At 32.5% G+C, this 26,277-nt stretch overlaps 1 protein-coding gene across 1 annotated transcript in view; it reads right to left on the bottom strand.

Annotated features, from left to right (window-relative positions):
• Nucleotides 1-16,201, bottom strand: part of LOC150100042 (uncharacterized) — a 148,059-nt gene extending 131,858 nt beyond the window's left edge. Inside the window, exon 1 of the mRNA XM_090402714.1 lies at nt 15,783-16,201. Within this exon, the coding sequence (XP_090258840.1) occupies nt 15,783-16,074 (292 nt within the window). The 5' untranslated portion in view covers nt 16,075-16,201. The remainder of the gene's footprint in view (nt 1-15,782) is intronic.
• Nucleotides 16,202-26,277: the final 10,076 nt, after the last annotated feature.

Genomic DNA, 26,277 nt, shown 5'->3' with positions numbered 1-26,277 from the left:
TTTTAGAAAGCCTACTCATACTGATAGATACCTTCATGCTTCCTCCCATCACTATCCCCCTCCCCACAAAAATTTGGTATTATTTCCACCTTAGCTCACCGAGCCAAATCTTTGCTTACAGAAGAAGCAGAAATTGAAAATGAACCCCTTTTTCTTAAAAAAAAACTTTTATTAATAAAAGTTTCTCTCCTAAGAAAATTGACAAATTTCTTTCCCCCAGTCGCTCAACTACTTCTGAAGATTCCTCTTCCCCTAGAGCCTTCATCTCTTTGCCTAACATCAGCTCTCTTTCACCAAAACTGGTAAAAATACGTGAGTTTTCCGTTATTAATTTTGTATCCACATGTTAGGACAGGAAGTATGCACTGGTCGAAAGCTTTCGCTACACCATAATCCAATTCTGCAAGATCTTTTTATAAGACAACTCCCTAATTATCTTTATTAAAGATAATTCTTTTGTTTGTTCACAGCTTCAAAAACTAGAATTTGTAAAAGAAACAGATGAAATATTCAACATTTACGTTATTCTAGACGTGTTTATTTCTGTATATTTTATTTTACTTTGGCTAATATACAGGGTGTTCTCAACTATCATAGTTCAATTTCATCTCAAGAGCGTGCTATTGAAGTTTTGTAATCGCATCTTTAGTGAGGCGTCTCAGTGGCATCCTTTTATTCAAATAATAGCTGTCGGTGTCATTAGAAGAACCCGTGACTAACATTTTTTATCACATATTTTTTATAAATACAAATATCACATATTTTTTATAAACATGTATCACTTTATAAAAATATATAATATAATCAATTATTAACATTATATACCATAAACAAATATCAAATTTTTTTATAAACATAAATATGTATCGCTTTATAAAAATATAAATAAATGCTCTCCTTGTAGTTATAAAAAAGTATATATCACATGAAATAAATATTAAGGTGTACTAATTTATTTCTATTATATTATTTTTATTCTTTAAAATGTGTATTTAGTTTCTAAATTTTAATAATAATATTACTTTTGACATTAATTTTCATAAAATAAGTATGCAAATAAAGTCAACTGTTTCGTCACCGGTTAGTAATTTCATATACACCTGCAATTGGTGCCACTGCAATACATTTGTCAACACATTCGTAACCTACAAAACCAGTTTTCTTATTATTTGTATAAATTTTCAATAAAAACAGAACAAACTTGATTTATAAATTCTGCGTCATTTAACAAACATTTTTATAATTGCATTTCTTAATAACGGGTGTTGTTATTATTAACAACAACAATATTGTTTTAGGTAAAATTTCGGCGAGAATAGTTAGCAGAATCAGTTCTGTATTTCATTTTTGTAGATTTGTAAAAGACAAATCTACAAAATGTTTAGTTAAGGTGACAAGAGAAAGCTGTTCAAAAGGCTACAATTATATGGTTTAAAGGACACAGGAAGATGATTGGTGCAAAATTAGTTGTAAAACAAGAATGCACACAATCTATTATTATATCATTTATCTCATTTATATCATTTATACAGATCGTATTATGAAAGTGACATTAAACCTTATCTCATAATCGGAGATACTGTATTTAATTCAGCTGTTTACTTTATGTAGATGATCTTATACTATTAAATAAACTCACTACAATCTCCTTTAGGATTCATTCAACAGTGAATAATTGTTATTACAAATTAGTGTTAGTATTAGCAACAAAATAATATTATTATTCAAGAATGAGTGATATGGTCACGTGACTAGAATGGGAGATGTAAGTTTTATTATGCATAATATTATATTAAGATTAAACGAATTATGTAAAAGAGCATTTTTAATTAGTAGGATTTTTAACATATCATATTCTGAACTATACCAAAAAATTTAAAAACTAAAGATTAAAATATATATTTATTTATTTAATTACTAATAAAATTCTCTCGCTACCAGGGAAACCACGGGGTTCACTAGTGATGGCACACAACGTATTAGAGAAGGGCTGCCTTAGAAGACAGAAATATAAGGACTATTGCTTATTTGGTGATTTGACAAAACACTAGACCAATCTTTATTTTAAAAAAATGTCGATAGGAAACAAACTAATAATAAACTCTTAATGATTTAGTTATCATAATATTCTGCGCATTCCCTTGAAGGTTACAAACAAAGAAATAATATGCTCATGATGGTAAGTCATGTGTGATACCCTATTAACCTGGGATGAGTCAGGATAGCAGGTTTAGTTTATAAGTGTTTGTAATTTGCACTGAGACAAAGAAAGCTTTTGGAAATTGAAAAGGTCGGGCTTCTAGCAGTATAGAAATGAAATACTGAAACACTAAAAAAAAAAAAAAAAAACATTTCAAAAATTGTTCTTCTTACATAGACGATGAGTTAATGTGTCCCTGAGAATCTCGTACAGCTTAATTTTTATCTTCGCAAATTAAATAAATAAATAATAATAAATAAAATAAAATATTCAAATTTAGCTTAATTAACGGTTAGAATAAAGATAAATAAAAGATTATTCTCTATTAAGTTTTTTTTTTTTTTCTAGATAGTCTAACTACAATAATTATCTAGAAATTCTAATAAGAATATTACTCCGTGTGATGGCCGGGATAAGAATAGCCCCACTGTAGCCTATGCATGTCGTACGAGGTGACAAATGGGTACCCAGGAAGGGTAATGGATGTCAATGCTGTAGTCAATAAAGTTTTAACTGAGGCTCGGCTATTGCTGTTACCCTCCTGCCATGATCAGAGTTTATAACTCTATATTACCCCCCCCAATCATACATTTTCTTCTACAGATAACGGGGAATATGAAAAGCATTCTTGCTTCACACATCTAGCCAAAATAATAATAATATGTTAGGTTCTCGGTTAACCCTGGGTAACGGATGGCAATGCTGTAGTCAATGAAATTTTAACTGAGGCTCGGCTATTGCCGTTACCCAGCCATGACTAGAGCTTTTAGCTCAATAACACACCATCCACACATTTTATTCAATCAAATGAAGTGATAAAGTGTCAAGGAGTCGGTCCATCTTAAAAAAAAAAAAAAGAATATGTTAGTAATTTTCCCCGATCACTATAAATAAATCTTTAATTCCAATTTTGAGGAGTTTTAAATGTACGTAAAAATTATAACGAAGTTTCTCAACTTCTTAGATCAAAATTATAAGCAGAAAGAGAGCAAGTAAGTCTTTATAACGGGTATAAATTATGCAGTCAACTCGTTCTCTTTTACCTTTTTTGCTCGCTTGTCACGAAAACGCCCTACAAAACGGCAAGATGCATATTTATCATAAACGAAGGGGATTGGTGAATCACAAGTGTACTTTCCCCTTCTACACGTTTTACTTCCTTCTCGAGTTTCATTTATTGCTATTCGTAGAAGAAAATACGAAAGTTTTAGCTAAACCCCTTTATTCCAATGTCTGACGTGATTCCACTACAGGATAGTCAAATGTTGTAACTTGTAGTCAAGGCAAGTACTTTGCAAATTACAGCATAATTTCGAACTTGCATAATTTCTTGCTAAGAAATTATCCACAGGAAGATATAAAATTTTATCACTTCAGTACTCCTTAAAATTCCTAAAACAGGAATTTTTATTATAAATATTAAAAAGAAACAGTAGAAAAGATAATTTAAAATACAAAGATATAATTTTAATATAAAAATATAATATTAATAAATATAATAGTAAAATTTAAATACGATAAAATTAAAATCGCATTAATTTAACCTTAAAAATAAATAAGAAAAAATGTAAATAAACTTTACGTTAAAATTAAAATATAAAATTTTATTAATGTTGGCAGAACAGTTTTTTAATAATAGAATAACATTTATACAGAAAAATTTTATATCATAAAAATATCAGATTATATTTTTAATTTTTTATTCCTTCCCTCCTCTTTTAAGTTGCGGTGTCGAGGATTTTTTAAACGCTACTGTATCCAGGATAAGGTGGTCGACCTATGTTTGTAGATGCATGTGTTCACAGGACGAGTTTGCCTGTTTTGGGGGGACGAAAAGTTTCCGGATGAAAAACCCGCCTACCTCCGCACGAGACCTGCTAACTCACCTTTTAGTCGAAAGAGACCTGATGAAAGTTCCTCACGTCATGGACGGGAATCGAACCCAGGTCTTTCCGACCAAAGGGCTTCGTCTATACCGATTGAGCTACGGAGGCTCACATTTTAATTTATAGAGAATAATGTACAGTCATCCCTCGATTTACGTCCGTTCGAGTTACGTCCTTTCGAAGATACGTCGTAATCCCATTTGGGAATAAATAACATTTTCAACGATGCTTTCGAACAAGACGCAAGCGAGCGTAAGGTAAAAGCATGCACAGTGGCAACAGTTCTTTCAGCAGCAACCTCCCTCGGCAGTCGGCACGTGTCTTCAGCAGTTCCTCTGTTGATTTTGTGTTTGAAAAATTGGTTATTTGTGTATTAATCGTTAAATATTTCGTGATGTTTTGTGCAACATGGCCCCCCCTACACGCATAATCAAAAAAACCTAGTGAAGAATCAAAGAAAAAGACGCGAGCAATTGATCTTGAAACGAACTTGCAAGTTACAAAGCAACATGAAGCTAGTAATCTCTTCAATGTGATCGCACATGACTTCGGATGGTCTCAGTCTACAGTGATGACCATTTTGAAAAATAAGGATAAAATCGTAGAGGCTGTGGAAAGGATCTGCTTCCATTAAATCGACCACAAGTTCTTATCAGTGGTATGGAAAAGCTACTTGCATCATGGATAGAGGACCTGAACCAAAACCACATTCCCCTTAGCACTATGACCATAACCGCTAAGGCACTAAGTCTCTTCAACATGTTGAAGAAGAAGAAAGTAGAACCCGATTACGACTACAAATTCAACGCTTCTTCCGGTTGGTTCATGAGATTCCAGCAGCGTTTTGCCCTGCATAATGTGAAAATGTATGGGAATCTGCAAGTGCTGAGAAGGCAGCCAAGGAATTGGTGGAGAAATTGGATAAAATTATTACGGAGGAAAATTATTTGCCACAGCAAATATTTAATATGGATGAGACGTCCTTCTTTCTCAAAAAAATGCCCGAGCGGATATTCATCCACAAAAAGCTAAAATCTATACCTAGTTTCAAAGCTTTTAATGCCTGTAGTACGATTCTGTTAGGGATAATGTGGGTGGATATAAACTGAAACCATTTGTGATATGGCGCAGTGAGAATCCACGAATCTTCAAAAACATTAGGAAGCATACTCCCAGTTCATTATCGGAGCAATAAGAAGTCGTGGATGACTCAAAAATTGTTTCAGGATGCCTTAATCAACTGTTGATTGCGAGTGAAATAAAAAACTATTGTGGGAAATATAATGTAGAATTTAAAACTTTATTAATTCTAGATAATGCTCCAGGTCATCTGTCTTATAGCGGTGATCATCACCAAGTTCATGGTCATGTTTCTCCCTCCAAACACTACTTCATTGATCCCCGATGGATCAGGGAGTTTTTGCACTGTTTAAGGCTTATTATCTACGGAGAACTTTTTCACAAGCCATTTCTGCTACTGATGGAAATGACCAGACTCTCATTCAATTCTGGAAAACATTCGATATTTATCATGCTATTAAAAATATTGCTGTGGCCTGGGACGAAGTGACCTCTCAATGTATGAGTGGCATATGGAAAAAGACATTAAAAAGGTTTGTGCATGATTTTGGAAGTTTGTAATAGTGGGTCCAGCAAACAATCTGAATCCCGAAGTGAATGATGACCACATAATTCAACTCAGAAAGTTCCCCTGAAGGGTTGACTAACAAAGAATTGGTCGAACTGAAACCATTCTATTTTAGTTCAACAAAAAAAAAAAAAAAAAAAAAAAAAAACTGTTACACACGAGGAAAAACGAGAAAAGGAAGAGGGAGAGAGGACAATGGAAGAGGTAGTTAAATAATTTACAGTGAAGGTCTTGCAGAAATGTTTCTTTGCAGTTAGCGATGTTCTCAAAATGGCTTAAGACATGGATCCCAATATTGAACGCTACTTAATAATAGAAACGAAAGTACATGATGCGTTTGCTTGTATGAACAAACTTATGATGAAAACAAGAAGAGGAATAAACAAAGCATATTGGACATATTCATTAAAAAAAAAAAAAGGTTACATCAGAAGAGCCACAGCCTGATTGTCACACAGGTAAGGTAATGAAGATGTGATTGTGGAGGAAGATTTAGGTGATTATTCTCTTGTTTTATAGTGACAGTAACACACAGCACAGTTTTATAATAAGATTTAAAAATTAAAATAACAGTATAATTATTACAGTTAAGTCTCTAGCCCCTATAACTCTGTTGATTTAATGTATCGACTTACGTCCTGCTGGATGGAACGGAACCCGGATGTAAGTTGAGGGATGACTGCATATTGAATATATACATTTCGGATGATAAAAATATAAAATGTCTGATTATAAACATTAAGAAGAAACAGTAGAAAATATCGTCAGAAATATTTTATTTACTTCCAGTGTAATTAACTAGGGGTAAACATAATTAAGTATATACTTAATTATATGATACCATTAATAATAAATTACTATTTTAGTACACTATTATGGTAAATGATATGTTTTAGCTACAAGAAGGTACGGTAATTAAACCGAAGAGTGTGTAAATAAAAACAAGAAAAAATTCCTCACACCCATTTTTTGTCTACTGACTAACCACAGAGCATCATATATCAACTTAAATGAACATCTTAAAGGAAATGGTATGCTTGTTTGCAAACAGACATGACGTGATTTATGATATCAGGAAGGAAAGTAACCAGTAGCCTGGCGGACAGTACAGTACGAACCGACTTAGGAAACTCGTAAAGGAAAGAATGAACAGACATATGAGGGAGCATAAAACAAAAATAGAATTGCCCAAAGTACAGCACACCAAAATGGAATACGGAAATAATCGCGTCAAAACTTGTAAAAAAATAAAGGGAAAATAAGCATTTGCAGTCACACATTGACAAGAAAGCAAACGAAAATTCAAATGGCTAAATTAGCAACAAGAAATAACGCCAAACATTTCACGAGGTCAAATGCAATACCAATTTATACATTTTAAATTTTTAAAAATTTTTAAATTTTAATATTTAAAATTTTAGTATACCATTATGCTTTATTATTATTATTATTATTAGTCAATGGATATACAAATATTTAAGGACACCAGTCTTCAGTAAAGATGTCACGCCTGCTATTTTAACAAGCCATCAACCAGTACCTTGGGGCAAGGGAAGGTTGCTGGCCTCACTGATAGGCGTATCCACTCGACTTGTTATAGATGGCATTCTATTCACATGGATAGAAAGAAAGCATAATAAACACCTAAAGGATGCAAGTATGTGTCATCGCATGTGACAGTCAACGTACTTGCATTGACTTTAAAAACAAAACGTATGTAGTTGATTAGCTCGGGTGTTCATTTTACAAAGTGCGATGAATCCGTATTGACGTTTTGAATTCATGTGTGTCTACAATACATCCGTTCACGTTTCGACTACTAAAATCTTCCTTCGCGCGCATTTTTTTTTTAAATTCAATCTGTAAATATTAAGATTTTTATCTAATCAAAGACAAGATTTGAACGTTGGTCTTTTTTACAACCAACAGACCCGTGGAGAGACATCACGGTGTTAGGAATCTTTCCCTAATTTGACAATCATACTGACACAGGCAATCAAGTCACAAAAAATACGTACAGAAGCTCTTGTTTAAACGAAAAAGTATCTCTTCCTTTTGGTTTATAATTTAACATTCTTTTTTGGTAGTTTATGCGGAGTGTGCTTTTAAGAACAGTCAATAGCATTTTAGTAACGCTACAGTGTTCAAACTTATAGTCTATTAATCATTTTAAAGAGAAAAAATATATTATTCGTTTATAGAGTATACAGTAGCGAACAAATTAATCCGAACAAGCTAAATTTTCGTCTTGTTTTTGGCCTGGTTTTTGTTTCAGTTCACAATAATTTTGGTTTTGATTTACTATTTTCAGTTTTAGTTTTTAGTTCACTATTTTGGTTGAGTGTTGCATGTTTTAACGATGTTTATTAATATGATAGATTTTATGATAGATAATTTATGATACATCTCCAAGAAAGCATTCAAAAATATGTACCCTTTCTCACCACACACCCAAAGACAAATTGCCAATGAGTGTGTGGTGAGAAAAGGGTACATATTTTTGAAGGCTTTCTTGGAGATCATTTACTAGTTAGGAAAATTAATTATTTAGGAAAAATTAATGTTTCTGACATGGCAGTCCGTCGAAGATTGTTAGAAGCAGCGAGTACTGCCCACAGACCAAAACAGAAACAACTGTTGATGAAGGTTATGCAGAAAAAAAAAGAGGCTCTAGTGGGCAAAAGTGTACAAAGTTCGGATTGTTGAAAAGTGAAAGGTCATTCTCAGATGAGAGCCATTTCTTTGTACCAGGAGAGCGAGTACCCTATGTTCGCAAATCAGCGGCTGAGAAGACTTCTCCCGCCCACCTTCAACAAGCTCCTTAATCATGGTAGAGTCATGGTATGATTTAATCATGGTATGATTAAGCAAATTGATGAACTTATTAGGAACAGAGGAGCACATATAAATTATTAAAATTGGAGTTTAATTTTTGTACTGATTTTCTTGAGAAAATTAAAATTTTTCTTTAAAATATGAGTGTTCAGATTAATTTGTTCGCTATTGCACTGTATTATATTGGTCATTGCTCCCAGATACATATGTTCATTACATTTTGTGTATATCAATTTTCAGAAAAGCTGAAACGTTTCTACTTCGTAAAATTTTAACCCCCCCCCCGACTATTGTGACAGGGATAACTCCTTTCCCCAAACATGTACAAAAATAAAAGTTACAAAAAAAAAAAAAAAAAAGGCTTAATGGCATATTTAAAAAGAATCGACTAGGAACTGATATATAAATGATCTTTTGAATAAACAAACATTATTTATCTATCAATTGCGCATTTATTTCAACATATGTGCACCATCCATTTCAAAATTTCACAAAGGCCATTAGAAATCAACACTATACTTACGTCCATTAGTCATATTTATGATACCACTAGATAGATTTATTTCTAAATAAATCGAAACAGTTGAGAATTACATCAAAAATATACTGACATCCGTATCAACGTTCTCACTTGCTAGAAACATCTGCTCGACCCTCCCACACGCTACCTTTTTTTTTTGCTGCTGATTTTGCAAGAGAATTACAAACACATCAGACATAGATTCATTGCGTCACAAGGTGCTACTACCATTACAAGGACCTGAAAAGTGTACATACTAGACTGATGGACATTAAGTGATCTGAACAGACTTAAAGCTTTTTTTTTTCCTTCATTAATTCTATCCCTTTATTAAAGACGAGCCCTTTGGTTGGAAAAACCCAGGTTCGAATCTCATTCGTCTATGACGTGTTGAAACTTTATCAGGTCTTTTCGAATTTTGAGTTAACAGGTCTAATAGGGAGGTGACGGGTTTTCTCACAGAAACTCCGGTTATTCATTCCTCGAAATAGTCAAACCGGCTAGGAGAATATACGCAATTTACAGACAGATATACAGTCAAAAGCGTAATATTCAATTCATGAGATGGTGCCTTATCTCTTCGTTAGGGACCCCACGGTAGTTGTACATCATACGCTAATTAATTAATTTTATTCCACATTCCGAATAAAAATTATTTATATTAATTTAATTTTTTTCAAAATTTTTTGAAATTAATGATAAAAATAAATTTCGTGTGATGGCGTTCCGCCCTTTTTTTTACGGGAGTTCGCGGTATCATCTAGTCCTCCCAAATTTTATCTGGGCTCCGGAACAGGCTGACGAATCAGACCTGCGGCTGGGTCAGTATTCCTGACTGTAATCCGTGTGTGTGTTCACTGGACCGGTTTGCCTGCTTGCGGGATGAAAAAACACCGGATAAACTGGCGGGAAAAAACCCTACTGTCCACGCCCGGCTAACTTGGCTATGGCTGAGGAAGATCCTTCAGCTCCTCACGTCGTTGACAGGAATCGAACTTAGGACACTCCTTCTCCAGGACTATGGTTGCGAAGCACATAACCACTAGGCTAACCGCGCGGACGAAATTAATGATATATATAATATATCATTCAATAATATTCATAAAGGAATTCTTTGTATTTTTAAAGATCTATACGATTCGTATGGTCCATATGATTTTCATTTCACGGAATCATACTTGGGATTTGACCTGCCTCCATTTTCCCATTGCATCAAACCTATTCGGTGTCTAAATTGAAAATGCCTCAATTTTTATAAATTTTTATTTACAATTTTTAAATACTTTTTAAATCAAATTATATTCAAAAATGTTCTCCTCTGCTTTGCATTATTTTTAATTTAATTTCTGAAATGAAATTTTAAATCTTCAAATTTTTATTGCAAGTTTAAATAAACATTTGAAGAAGAAAAAAAAAACATGTTAAAAATTAAAATAGAATTCATTTTCTTAATATGGTTTTTATTGGTTGTCATAGGGAGATAAGTCATTTTAAGCATAATTCACATTCAAAATACAATTAAAATTTTAATTTTGCAAATGAAAGCAGTATGAAATTAGTTTTATGAAAATGTGGATATGATCTTTTACTAAAAAAAAAATGTTGTGGTATACAAGTGTCCACTTATGAGAAAAATATATTCATTTATATTAAAAGTAGCATAAAAGCTACATTACTGTCTCAAACTATGTCCGTAATTACAAGAAATATAATTAAAAAAAAAAGATTCAGCCCTTTGTAAATACGTTCAAAGTGTGTATTTACCAGTTTTACAAACTGACAACTTGCTCATCCGACCCGTTTATCACGAAAAAAAAAAAAAAAAAAATTTACGAACTGTTTTAAAACATCCACATTGCTGACCTCATGCGTTGTCAACCCTATTTGTATTTCGATTAGAATTTCTCATTCAAATATTGATGAAAATAGTAGTTTAAGGTAATATTTACAATGTTATAACAGCAATCTTGGTAAAATATAGAATCGTATTTCATTAAGCTAATCTATTTCACTGAGATTTTATTTAGTTGTTTCAAAGTCCCAATAAAATGGTGTTACTTTGGTTTCAATAACACATAAGGGTAAAAAATCGGTCGCGCTCGCTGTTTTACAGTATAACGATTTAGGTTTTATCAGTTTATTTTTCTGAATAAAGACTAGAAACGATTTTTGTGCACAGCGATATCAGCTCATATCAAAATTTTTACTAAAACTCATTTCACAACGGAAAAGTTTCATACTGAATCCCATGGAAACCATGCGACAAGTGTAGGTTGCTATGACAACGAAGCACACATGCAACTTTTAAGACAGTAAGACACGGGTAGTGTTCATAAATGTTAATTCGAGAAATTAGGACTGTATTGTTAAGAATAACCCAGATATTTTCTAACTGGTTGAAATGTTTAAGAAGAAAATAAAAGAAAACATAAGAAATCAATAAGTTATTCTAAATTTATACAACTTATTTATTTTATTTATTTTTATTTGTGATATTTCTCAGAGATTTAAGTAACACCTTTTCTTTTTTTAAAAAAAAAATCTATATATAAATTTATTATTAAAATCTAAAATAATTGGAAGACTGAATCAATCGACCGTGAGATGCGGTGAATGATTCATTCAATCCAATACCCTTGGAGGGTAACGGATGGCAATGCTGTAGCCAATGAAGTTCTAACTGAGGCTCGGCTATTGCTGTTACCCTCCTGCCATGATCAGAGCTTTAATTTAATAATTTAATAGCTCAATAACACCTTATCCCTACACTGTCCTCTACAGATAACGGGGAAGATGAAAAGCATTCTTGCTTCGCCCCTTCAAGCCAGTCCTTATAAGGACTATAAGGATCTAAAATAATTGAAACCGAAATTATTAAAAATTTCGTATTCAAAACAGAAATCTTAATTTTTTTATTGTTAATATTTATTTAGAAAAAAAAATGCTATTTATGCCAATACAAAATAATATAATAACAAAATAAACTTTAAAAGATAGGGAAAAGAGTAGGTAAAATAACCACTGCCTCTTACTTAGCCTTGGAACCGTTTACCTCCAGGCAACAAAACTTATCAGTTATTTACATAAATTATTGCTATCTAGCATGTCTTCTGCCATTAGTTAACAAAGTTTTTACTATGAGCACTTCTCTCTATCAGCCGTTTTAAGGAAAATGCTTGCAAAGATCTTAAACATGCGTCATGTTTCCTATTTATTCATCTGTGACAGCATAATTGGACATCTTATATCACTCTTTCAGAGAAAACTTTAGACTCAAATGTACAATTAATGGTTAATTAAAGACAACCCGCAATACTATTACCGATAACCTTGGGTCACACTTAAGGAGGTATTAATAAGTTAAACGTTCCATTTGGAAACAGTCACATAGGATAACCTGTTTTTTCTCTATTACATGCCATCTTTTGGGTGTAGGCGGAGCAAGAGGTAGCTTCTAAGAGCGAACACGAACATTGCACTTTAACCAGGTAGTCAACTGTTCAAATTACTTTATTTTCTCCCCAAGTTATGATTAAATACAGGTAGCAGTGAGCTCTGTATTTTCATTGTGTATTTTCAAAGTACAAGAATTTAAAACGACAAATACGGGATAGATGGACGGTCACTAATTATTGAAATATTTCATGTTACTTTTGCAAATGTTGCTAATTCTGTACATGGAAGGTATAAGATTTAAACTCTAAATGAAAATTAGACCTTTAACAATCAATTTTTAGAACGCTTGAACTAGGCTAAGCCTAACTACAGGTAATATGCACAAACAGCTTACGAAAAAAATAAAATTCACTTCCTGATGCCAAACTGTCTAGTAAATGTGAGATGTTTCTTCTGTACTTTTTTTTTGGAATTGGTACACCTGCATAATAATATAGATTTTCAATAACATTCAGCAGGGGTGAAAAAAATCCATTTCCTCTACTAGGAAGAAGCATTCTCTAGCTTAGGCTTGCCCACTAACATGCCGACAATTTTTCTAACGTCTTTTTTACTCGGAGAATTTCCCATATGCTTATTTCTTTTTCTCTTCTGCCCTATATTTGTCGGAAATGGAATAAAAGATCTCTCTCTCTCTCTCTCTCTCTCTCTCTCTCTCTCTCTCTCTCTCTCTCTCTCTCTCTCTCTCTCTCTCTCTCTCTCTCTCTCTCTCCCCCCTGGTGAAAGAGGACTCCAATAACAGATGTGTATTCCTGGTATGTTGCTAAGGCAAAAATAAATAGAGAACCTCGTAGATGATAAATCCCCTCCTTCATATCTTACTTTCGTTTAACTGAGGTTAAGGAAAAGGTTTGTTGACTGAGGACTCAAAAAGAATCTTTTCACTTGCAGCCTGTTTCTTTTTCGATAAGACTGTATGCAGACTCAACAACATCCTCTTTTTGACTCAAGACAAAATTTAAGAATATTCGAAACATTACACGGAATATTAAAAATACAGTATGTCCCATAAATACCTAGGGAAATAAACAACTAATTTTATCACGGAGCATAACCCACTATTTTTATTTATTTATTTATTTTGTTGTTGTTAAATGTTTAACTAAAAGTTTGACATTAGTTTAATGTATGTATACTATACCCTAAAATTCCAATAAATTCATAAAAATAAATTATAAATAAATTGAATAATCAGATATTAAACAGCATCTCAATCTGATTTATATTTTTTTAATCATAAATCAATGCGCATGTGTGTAAACTTCATAAGCATGTGTTCGTAATGTCTGGTGCAAGGCTTTAGTGAACGCATAGCGAAAGTTTTAAAATAGTTTTGTTGCCTTTTGCCCCGTCAGAAAAATCTCTACCTTTCTCGCTTCTCCTAAAGACAAGCTTCCACATCTCAATTATTCAGGCGTCTACCAGATTCCTTGCTCTTGTGGGTTATCTTATTTCAGACAAACAGGAAGAACTGCTTTTATTCGGCTAGAAGAACACAAATGTTATATTCAACACCTTGAGCCTGAACAGTCTGGGCTTGCGAAGCATGCTATCAACACTAGACATAGTGTTGATAGCATACTTCGCATGGAAGAAAACAAGAGTTCTTCATAAAAGTCGTTTCCTCATGGAACAGCTTTATAAAGAATCATCTTAAACAGATCCGATGGTCTATGTTTTTCTCCTTTGTGGGAGATAGTACTTTTTAAATCAGCAGCTAATCTTTCCTAATTTTATTTTGTCTATATATAGACAAAATAATATTTCAATTTTGAAACTAAGAATTTCAAGTAAAGGGGACAAGGTTTTTCCCAGAAACTGATAAACTGACCAAAAAACAAACATAGAGACACCGCCTCATTGCATTAGTCGTAATGCCGAAGTGTGATACGAAATAACTGTCGAAAGAGTGCAAAGTAGTACCATTATTGCCCCTTGTCATTTTTAGAATGTTTCCTATTCCAGTTTTGTTCAATGTATATGTAGCACTCTAAATGGTAACAATCAGGCTTGGTAATAATCACATTTGTTTTCCATTTTTTTTAAATACAAAACTACTTCATTCCAATAAAATACCCTGCTTGTGTATATTTATATTTTAAAAATCAGAAGAGTAAATTGAAAAATGCATCAATTACATTTAAAATTAATTGTGATGCATGATATATTTAATTTTTCTACACATTCGTTTTAATTAAACTAAGATGTATATTTTTATAAAAATAAAACTAGCATTTAGTTAAAATTTTATTTTATTTATTTATTTATATTATTTATTTCTTAATTTTTGAACAGATATTTATACAAATATTTGATAGTGTTTAAATTATTTTTCTTTGTCGGATTTCCTTATCTTGAAAATGTAGATAGATTAAAATAATCGATGCGAGACATCTGGCGGCAAGAAAAATCTTTCATTTACCTATATTACTTTTTTTTTTTTGCTATTCTTTGGAATAATGAAACCACTGAGGATGCAATGTAGGTCACAACACAACATTGGTCAACTCGAATGAAAACTTCCAAGAGATTATAAAAATAAAAGACGTTATTTGAACACTGATTTCGTAACAGGAGAAACGCGAAGAATTTCAATTCGAAGTTAAGTTGCTGGTGGCACCATTTAGATGATACTTATTTGTTTCAAGAATGCTTTCATTTCATGCTTTATAAGTTGTTTAAATGATGCTAAAAATTACCTGAAATTCTCAAAATTCAAAATGAAATTATATTATTTGAAAAAAAAAAAATAAATAAAGGAATTATTTATACAAATAAGAAATTATCAGTGAATATACACTGACATATTCCATTTCTGTTACAACAGTATTTGGTCGCTATAGCAACGCTAATCGTGCAGAGAGGTTTAAATTTCTTTTCCAACAAATTTTATTATATTTATTGATCAGTTAATATTTACCTTTTGATTTATTAAATTTATTATCGTACATCTGAAGGATGGTTACCTACAAATAGTTTTTGTCTATTGTTCTTTTTCTTTATTTTTTATATATATATGAAAATTCTTTGAGATGTCGCTTACTGCGTTTTGTTTGGCAGACGACAAAATGTAAATTGCTCTGAATAATACAAGCTTATGTGTTCCAATTAGTCTGAAGGATTCTGCGTTGTAATTATTTTGTACTAAAATTAAATTAATTTTTATTAAAAAAACAAAGCGTTTCATAAAAATTAATTGAATTTATAATATATTTTGATTTTCAAATCTTAACTTACATTCAACTGGTCTTCTGAGTTTAAACTTAGATGAACTGGGTTCGATCTCATATGGACTTTCCTCCATAGAAGGATACAGTTCTGATCCCGTCTGTTCTGTAGTGGTTTCAAGGATCGTACCATTAAGTTCTTCTCCAGAATTAAATTTGTCCCCATTAACGATAGGAGTGTCAGGTTCTATAGGATGCATATCGTTACACTTGTCCTTAGAAAATCCCTCCTTGTATCCCCAGGTCGTGGTTAAAGAAGAGATGACTACAAAAATTGTAAATGAGACTTTAGGATGAAACATGATAACTTTTCTCAGAGCAACACAACTTACTATGGGGAGTGACTAGCGCACAGTGTGAATAGGATGCCACTAGCACAACTGGCTTCACACGGCGGATACTCCAGCACCTGCACGCACGTGTGCTGTTGTCGTCTACAGCGAACGGCAGACGAGATTTTGCGAGAAGGAAAGAGCGAACTAGTGACTCATTCAAATATTACCAGCCGCCCGTTAGAAATTTCTCTACGCCTCTTTTCCCGTGTAAACAAAAGGAGTATCGAAGGGGAAAGACGCGGGAGGATAGGGACTTGATTCTTTCGTTTGGTAACAGACACCAAAAGAACGTCACCAAGTTATTCAAGTATGTAACGATTCTAACTTGTCTGAATAGTTGAAGGGATGACCTCGACTTACCGTCCGTTGTAAACAACTTTTTGGTTGTCTGCCACCTTCAATTTTTACCCTGCGGGCTCAGGGTTGGGACGATAGAGATCTAAGGGTCATAGGTACACAGGTCGTTGTTTAAATTGGTTCCGTTTGAGTAGTAGTTACCGTACAGGATAATTGCTGAAAGTATTTTATATGCAACTTTTTTTTTTTTTTTTTTGCATGGTATCAGAAGAGAAAAACTTCAAAATATATTGAAAAAAATATTGAATTTTAAAAAAATCATTAAAATTGACTGTTATCAGCGATTGTTTTTTTTAATAATGAAATAATTTTATTTTTCATATTTTAAAATTAAAAATTTTAAAAATAAATTAAAAATATTTAAATTAAAAAAGTTTAAATTAAAAATATTTCAAAGTTTAAAATCATTAGAACATTTCGTGATTTTAATTTTTTGAAATTATTATTATTTACGATTTTCTATTTTTGCCATTTTTTATTTAAACCAATATCCTTTTTAATGCTTTGTTTTATTATTTTACTCTATAGACCAAATATAGAACTTTTTTCAAGTCACTTCAAGCCTCCCATAAGCAGGATAATGGTCTCACTCAAACTGAACGATGATATTCATCTCCCACCGAAGACATCCACCAAATATATCTATAGTGAAATTCGAATCCACAACCTATTGGTTGAGGACGGATACGCTAATCACTCGGCCAACTAACCGACATATTTGATATATTTGCATATCTGCTTCTGAGCCCTTAAGAATAGTTTGCGAGAAGTAGTGTTTATAAGTTCATTTTTCAGTTGTATGGAGACCTACCCAAATCTCACATAATTTCTGTGTAGGACGATGCAGTGTATCCTATTCTATTTTTAATTTGTTCGTATTTGCACTGATGCGAGAGTATGCTTCCATGGCAACAATATGGTCTGCTTTTCTCTATCTGGTTGTCTCAATAATAAAACGTTACGCAATTAGGAGCTATTTTAGTGAGTCATGTGCACCGAGGTTCTAGTTTAAAATAATTAAATAATCAGGTATCTTTGTAATGCCTTTTGCTTTTCCATTTTAAAATTTTCGTTTGAATTATTATTTGTTGAAGTGAACTATGTCTATCCTCCATTCTAATCGGGTAGGGGGAAAAGAACGATTCTCGTGCTACATGTTATCGGCTTCATCAGACTTCTGTGATTTAAATTCGTATATGGCGTGCACTTCTGTTGATTTTTTTTAAAAATAGTAACGTTTCATTACCATGCAGTAGGAATGGCCACCATCTGTTTTCGCTATAGATAGACTTATACTTCTTGATAGAAAATTGAAAAAAAATTAATAATAGTGAGTAAAAATCTGAATAGAGAGAAACTTTTCAACCATTACGTCATCCCATTTGAAACAGAGATCAGAAACATGGCCAATAACCAAATACCGGACAGAATGAGAAAAACTAAGCGTAGAAAGAAGAGAAGCACTTTAAACATCAGACTGCAAGACAAAATCAGGAATGAAGATATAAGAAAAGAAACAAAACTGTTGGATATAAGGGAAGAAATTTTAAAATTAAGATGGGCAGGACATATTGCACGGTGAACAGCGATAGATGGTCAAAGATAATCACCCAATGGCATTCATATGAAAGAAGACAAATGCCTGGATGACAAGAGAGAAGATGGTTGGAGAATTTTGGCATCGGGAAGTCTTCACTGGAGAAAGATGGAGATAAATGGGGAGGCCTATAAACAAAAATTGTTATAAAATGGGCTAGAAAAAGAATAGAATAAAACATGAGAAAATTCCTAGCAGCAGTTATGGCTAAGTGGAAAACTATGTGGTCATAACTGGTGACCACAAAGAGAGAGGAGGTCATCGTGTCTATTGTTAATAATACCATTGATTCCTCTAACATTAATTCTAAAGAAAGCTAGTTTCAGATAGGAAACAACGAAGAAAGCAAGAAAAATATTACATTTGCTGTACTTTGATTATCTTAAGCTAGGTGGAAAATCATTCAGAGAAATTGAGTCCCTGCTTATTTCACTGCGAATTTTCAGTGGAATTTGGCTTTGATGAATATGCAACACTGTCTATAGTACGAAGCAAAATGTTAGACAAAAATCGACTCATATTTGCATACGGAAGGAAAATTAAAAACTTGTTCAAGAATGAATTCTACAAATACCTAGAAATTCTTGAGGCAGACCATATTTTGCATTCAGAAATTTTAATTTTTTATTTTTTTAATTTTTTTTAAGGATTCCAAATATAAGAAACAATTCTGAGGTTGAAAAATGTATTTACGACTCATAAAAAATAATTTTTGTGTTTTACGAGCAAAGGCATGTAAAATCGGCTTATGTCCAGTCAATTATCCATAATGTGTATGTGATTACAGGAATGATTTTTACAAGTCAAGCAAACAGCAGAAGAAGAAAAGCGAGCATTTAATGATTGCATCGAGGTATGCACAGAAGAAAGCAGACCATGGACGTCCGTAGAAAATTTTCCAGGGAGGACAAAGCTTGGAGGCAAATAATTACATCAATAAATTTTTATTTAATTTTTTTTTTCGCAGGTGGATCCCAAGGGGGGGGGGGAAGTGCCTCGTTTGCCCCCTTCGGTGGACGCCTATGCAGCAGACTATCTAATTAGCTCTTGCAGCAAGATTGCTCATGCAGCTTATAAACAAAGGCATGATCCAGTTGCGAAAGCTATATACTGAAGCTCTTGTGTAGGAAATATGGTTTCCCAAATTAGACCCTTTGGAAATATTAATCTATCATACCAATAGATACCCAGAACACAACAAGCGTGCCATTAATGTAGTTGAACAACAACGTGTACAATTTCTTCTAATCTGTTCTAGATAATATGAAATTTCCATGTCGTTAACAGACGCTGTAGCGATGTTAATTAAAACAAGACCATAGTGCATACATTTTGTTATTATACATTGTTAATATTAAGATATATACATATGATTATAGTCTTATTTATGTAAATAAATATTTTATTGTATTATGATAGTAAATATAAATAAATTAATTTGCAAATAATTAATCCAAGTTGGCCAAATGACAGTTCTTTTGTTGCTTTATTTTCTTACTAAAAGGTATTTCGTTTGACCCTTTTTTAAAGCTCTAAAATATTTGAAGACAAAGATATTTCATTTCCTGTTACCCCCACACATTCATATCAGGATATAAACCACTCTCTGTCAAATGATAACTCGTTTATTATTGCCGCACACACACGAGTTTCGTCACAACATATCACTTTGCAGATACGAAAGCAGCAAATAAGGTCATAAATGACATAAATGCTAACAAACAGGTGTGTGCTTAAAGCGACCACCTCCTGTCCTATTTTAGAGGATAAATTGCGCTATTTAGACAAGAATGGAGTTAAAAAAACTGAAGCTATTATTTTATAGCCTGCAGATAAAGATTTTATTACCCGTGGACATCATTTATTTATTGGGAAACTTCTTCCTTAAAAGTCAAAAATGGAGACTTAAAAATATACACAACAGGTTATATAACAGTCTTAAAGATACAAGCCCTTGCTTTTTTTATTTCCCGATAAAAACAATTAAGCAATGTTAGAGCTTTTTTCATTGAATTTGTTTACAGCAATTTCACGAAGAATCATTTATTTTCTAATTAATGCGTGGTGATAATAATAGTTAAGTAATTGTTAATTAATTAAATTTAATTATTTGTTTGTTTTCGCTTATTATTACTATTTATCCCCAAATTAATAAGAGGAAGCGCGTTTGGGCATATTATGAACATTTGGTGTATAATTTCAAAATTATACTGATAAATTTGAAGCATAACAATGAACTAGTTGCAATAAAAAGATTCTCGACTGAAGCTAGATGGCACTACTGTAGTTAGTAAGCTCCGCCTCTAGCTGCATATTAAATATAATATGCTGTCATTCATCGTTTATTTCAAAACTGTATTTTAAAATACACATAAATTACACCGAGATTATGCCAAAATATTTTGAAAACTTATCTGAATATATGCTAGAATTTTTTTTTTTTTTTCAAAAAAAAAAAAAAAAAAAGTTGCTGCTGTTGTCTCGCTCCAGATTTGGGACGTTATGAATTTCATCTTTTCACAGGTTCTTTCTGTCTATAATTTTTACAAATATTTTCATAGATGGCGTGAACAGCTTGCTCTATCAAATTGCGAAAGATATAAGTAAATGTCTATGGGAAGCTTTTCCGTTTGGTTATATGTATATTATACTTCACAAGAAATTATTTTGCTTTAAATTCTTTACCTAAGTGTAATCATAGGTGTGAATAATTTTGAGTAGTATACTTGTATATAGAGGCTGCAGACTACACATCGATTGCATTAGTATCCTATATCATGGTATAGGATTAAACTTATAATTTCTTGTCAAGTATAATATATATTATAACTAACTATTGAAAACTTTCTAAAACTGAATTTTTTCCAAAAATTTAACAATAATCGTGAGTGGGAACAACGTATAATAATATACTAAATTTACGTTGATTTAAACTTGACGTTAGGTCTGGGTTAGGCTCCGACTGTTAGCGTATTGGTTTTCTGTCTGGAAGTTGATTAGGTTCTTTTCAATGGTATTTTCTTGTCTGTTTGTCACTGAGTATACTGTCCTGGAATGAATCAAATTACTCTTGATCTGATTTATAAGTGATTCTTTTGGTTTACTTCGTAAGATTGAAAATAATTTTGTAGTTCAGTTAAATTTTAAGAATTTTGGGAAAATGGGCTTACACTTTAACATTACTTAAAGGTCGAAACCGGTCTGGGTAGTGACCCCTTCCCAGGCAACTGATGTGAAGTCAATAGCCTCTATGGAGAAATAAACTAGTCGTGAAGTTACTTCACGCCTGAGTCTATGATTAAGCAATAATCTAATTTCTTGACGATATCAGGTAGATGACATTATTACTGAGAGATAGATAGAAAGATAGATAGATTGATAGATAGATAGATAGATAGAGAGAGAGAGAGAGAGAGAGAGAGAGAGAGAGAGAGGAGTTATTTGATCGCACTTCGTAAACAACTGCTCTTGAAGAACTTAAAAAATATATAAAAAAATTAAATAAATAACTTGAATTTTTTTTTTATTTTATTTCGTAAAAACCGACTATAAAGCGCGCTTTTGGTGTCATGGAATTACAGACAAGACAAGCTGTAAAAGCAAAGTTCTGAAGGTTTTTAACAGCACTTTTTCTCCCTTTAGGGCGGGTTCCAGGGAACAAACATGAGCTTGTCACCAGAAGTGATGGATTGAGCTGTTGTAGCCTTGCATAAATATAACTCGTTTGAAATTGTATTCCTTCACAGGTTAGGGAAGTACCATTACTCTCTTACTGAAAAGACAAAAACACAAATACACATTTTGGAATAACAATTCATTGCTATTTTGTATGAGGAACGGGAATAAGTGTATTTATATCAGAAAAACAAACAAAAAAAAAACTGACATTTTTATGAAGCTTGAAACACACTGAAAAAATGAATCGATTTTGATGCTGCTAACTGATTGCGTTTTAAAAATACCCAGTTAATTTTTTTTTATTCTTTTTTCATTTTTTTCCTCATTCGAGGATTGCAATATCCTATTACAGTCCATTGTTAACCAACTCAGAACCAACTATTCCTTGTCATTGTGCATTTTTGAATTCTGTTTTGAATTTCTGTTGATTGTAGAGAGGATAATACGACAACTACCGGCCAAACTATGCAGAATTATCTAATATTTAGCTTATATATATATTTTTTTTATTATTATTTTTTATTATTTTTATTATTTTTATTTATTTATTTTATTTTAATTAATTAATTAATTTTTTATTTTTATATTAATAAGAGGAAGCGCGTTTGGGCATATTATGAACATTTGGTGTATAATTTCAAAATTATGCTGATAAGTTTGAAGCATAACAATGGACTAGGTATATAAATTATAAATATAATGAACTATATATACTCTCTCTCTCTCTCTCTCTTTCTCACACACACACACACACACGCACACACAAATAGGCAATATAAATCACATTAGTTTAAAATATACATTTCCAAGTGTATACAAGCAATTATTAAAATTATTTTTCTGAATTCTTTTTTCATATGCAAATGATGGAAAACCTTTATTTATTTTATCAAGATAACAATCATCGCTGGAAGAATGTAATTGAATATTAAATAAATTAATAACTACTTATTGGGCAGAAAAATTGCCAATGTAATAAACCAGACATAATCTGATCATGCTCAGTCAACCCACCATCCCAGTCAAAATAATCTCATCTTAGTTAATTTTTTAAATATATTTTATCTTTTAAATATAAAAGAAAAAAAAAATTTTAATGTCGTTAGGAATTAAGAGAGATGTGGAAGTTTTTTTTTTTTTTTTTTTTTTTTTTTCACCTGTGACTGACACGTTTTCATTGTTGATTCATCCTTAATGTTACTTGTGTCACGTGTAATTTTTAAAATCCACACTAAAGATAAGCTTGATATTTGATAGAAAATTTGAGATTTAAAAAAAAAAAAATGCAAGGGAGTGTGGAGTCTACCCTGTATAATATTAATGTCTAACTCCTGGATGCCACAGCTTTTACCATTAATGCATGCAAATATTTTAAAATCTCTTCCAGTACGAAGATAGGTTGAAGTTTCATTGATAATAAGCACTTACTGCATGTGAATATTTTACAAGAGGAAGTCTCTGTTGTCAATCTTCATTACATTGATCTTGCCTCATCTACTGCCTTAGGCCATTTTTTCCCCATTACGCAATTCTGAACTACATTAGACAAGCAGCATCTCTATCGTTGTCCTTGCCGATGTCACAATGGAGGACGCCGAACCATTAAAAAGAGCATGGGAGAATTGCGTGACGAAGTGTAGCTTCCTAATGACCCTAAACCCCGTCCAGTTGCACATTAAGTTATATTCCATATTCTCCCGTGCTTAGAACATCGTTGGAAGTGGTGGTCATTTTCTTGGAAATAACTACAGCTACCATTGAAGATATCGCTTTACCACTACTACCCCGATTTCTGATGATCGAAGTAGAAAATGTTTTTGGATCTGTTTTGTATTAGTTTCCCGATGAAATTTCGCAATGTTTGATTATTAGAAATTCGTTGATCCTGAAATAGCATATTTAGATAGACACAAATCAAAAATATGACTTTTATTTAAATATATAATTTAACTATCATATTTATTATTTAATAACTAAAGGGATTGAAGCTGTATTTAAATACTACATGCTCATAACGTTTAGGAATTTCCTAGTTCACATTTTTCACCCCTATTGGAATCTTACTCGAACCTTAGACTGAACTAAAAGTAATATTATTAACATCTTGGTAATCTTTACAAAATTGAATCTTTAAAAAAAGTGATTGAACCACTTTTTTAAATATTTATAATTTTTTTAATGTATCATATTTTATTTCCAAAAAGTAGGTGAAGCTTTTTTTTTAGTCCTAATGTTTTGAAGATCGGTTGGCAGCCAGTCTCCACCCTTTATTTATAAGTAACAACTGAGCTCCAGGCTATCAGTGAATCGAGACTTTCAGGAGAGAAGGTATGGATGACAAGTGTCCCTATCTCCGGACACTAATCCTTAACACGTATATATTATGTTAAAATAGTGTGAATTCTAAGGTCGATTTTGTTTTAGCTATGTAGTTTAAAACTCGAGTTTCCAAGAAAGAAGGGAACCTTACTTACTTGAGCCAAATAATGACGAGCACCAGATCATTTATCCATATTTAACACAGCTAATTATCAGTATTATCTCTATTTAAATTTATGGAAACGGAAACAGTGTAGAAAACTCTCTGTGTAGGTTATCATAGTAGTTATCGCGTGGTAATTTTATTTTTTTGAGTACATGATATTGCTTTTCACATGCAATTTCTTGTCTAAAAATGTTTAATGAGGGCGCTAGTTGCAAATCCCTAGTTTTTATGTTAAATCGATATGAACAATTTCATATTCGTTATAAATAAATATATTTCAGAATAAAAATATAAATTACAATATAATATATAATTATATACTTATATTTTATGTATTTGATTTGAAATTATTCAGATTTATACATTCAATTTCCTTAAACTATAAAACATCTTTATAAATATTTCATATAGATATTTAACCTGGTATTTAACTCATGTTTCGAATTCGAATGACGGACTAGATTACAGAGGGGGGGTGGCATTGCCATCTTTATCAAATACAACATTAAACACAATTCATTAACCAGTCCTCCAGTTACTAACCTAGAGATTACAGGCATTAAAGTTCACACCAACACAGATGGTAAACTTAAAATCTATGCTGCCTACAACTCACCGGCAAGAACTTTGCTATTTTCTGATTTGGATGCCATTCTTGGCGTTAGGTAGTCCATTCATCGCTGGGGATCTGAACTCCAAACATCCATCCTGGAATTGCAAATCTACCAATAAGAACGGTCGTATCCTTTTCAGTTACACCGGATTTAACTACGCTGTTGTGACAGGCCCCACCGAGCCAACTCCAAATTCTTACTGCCACAGCTGACATCCTAGATATTGCCATTCTACAGAATATTAAATATCAGTACAGCCTCAGAACATTAAATGAACTGCTGTGAGACTATAATCCCATTCTACTTCATCTAAGAAAACAAGAACAACTGTCTCCCCCCCCCTCCCCCCACACTCTTTCATAGCTTGGGGAAAATTATCTAAAGTACTTCCTGAATATATCGGTCCTGTTCCCTGTATAAGGTCAAAGAAAGAAGTTGACTTAGCAATACAAAATCTCCCAAATCAAACCAAAACGCACTAGCAGCAGTCAACAAAACTACAGCTGCCCTCAAGCTCAGTCGTCTTTCAGAAGATATCATGAATAAAATTAGAGAGAAAACCAAAGCAAAGAAGAGATATTCATAACACACGCGCTCTTCAAGACAAAAAAAAATCTTAATAAATGAATGGCTCAGTAAGAGAAGCTCTCAAAAATCACAGAAATCAACAATGGGAAAATAAGTTAACATCTATCATCCCTGCTGATCACTCCAGCTGGAAACTCTTAAAAAACCTCAGAAACAAGAATAAATCTCTTTCCCCTTTCCAAGATCTGTGCTTTGCACACACGGATGCTGAAAAAGCAGAAACCATAGCAAGGGATTTGGAAAAGCGGTGTAAACCAGCATATGAAAACTTAAACATCAACTATATATACACAATTCATCGCCATGTCAGATGAACACTAAAACAATCTGACAATAATTCCAGCCTGATCACGCTTACTTCACCAGCGGAAATAATTATCATCATAAAAAAAAAAAAAAGCTTAAGAATAAAACGCTCCAGGTCCTGATCACAAACAAAGTTATCAAATTATTAACCCGTAACGCTATCCTACATCTTACTAACATTAAAAATGCAATTTTCAGAATACAATATTTTCCTCCTTCTTGGAAAACTGCTGACATAGTCTCAGTACACAAACGGACAAAGATCCACATCTACCTCAAAATTATCGATTAATAAGCTTGCATTCAAATCTAGGAAAAAATTTGCTGGAAAAAAAAATCATCCTCTTCAGACTTCAAGAATCAGTTGACAATCTAAAAATCATCCCGCAAGAACAATTTGGCTTTCGTCGATATCATAGCACAGCTCAACAGATCCACAGGCTAATCGAATACATCACCACAGGATACAACTGGAGACAACACACCGATGCCGTATTCCTAGACATCGCAAAAGCTTTTGACAAAATTTGGCACTATGGACTGCT

This window comes from Typopeltis vanoorti, chromosome 13 (genome assembly GCF_054136105.1).
Source record: "Typopeltis vanoorti isolate ZY-2024b chromosome 13, IOZ_Tvanoo_1.0, whole genome shotgun sequence".
Classification (NCBI taxonomy): Eukaryota; Metazoa; Arthropoda; class Arachnida; order Uropygi; family Thelyphonidae; genus Typopeltis; species Typopeltis vanoorti.
Note: the sequence above shows the minus strand (reverse complement) of the source record. Positions and strands in the feature narration are given on the sequence as shown.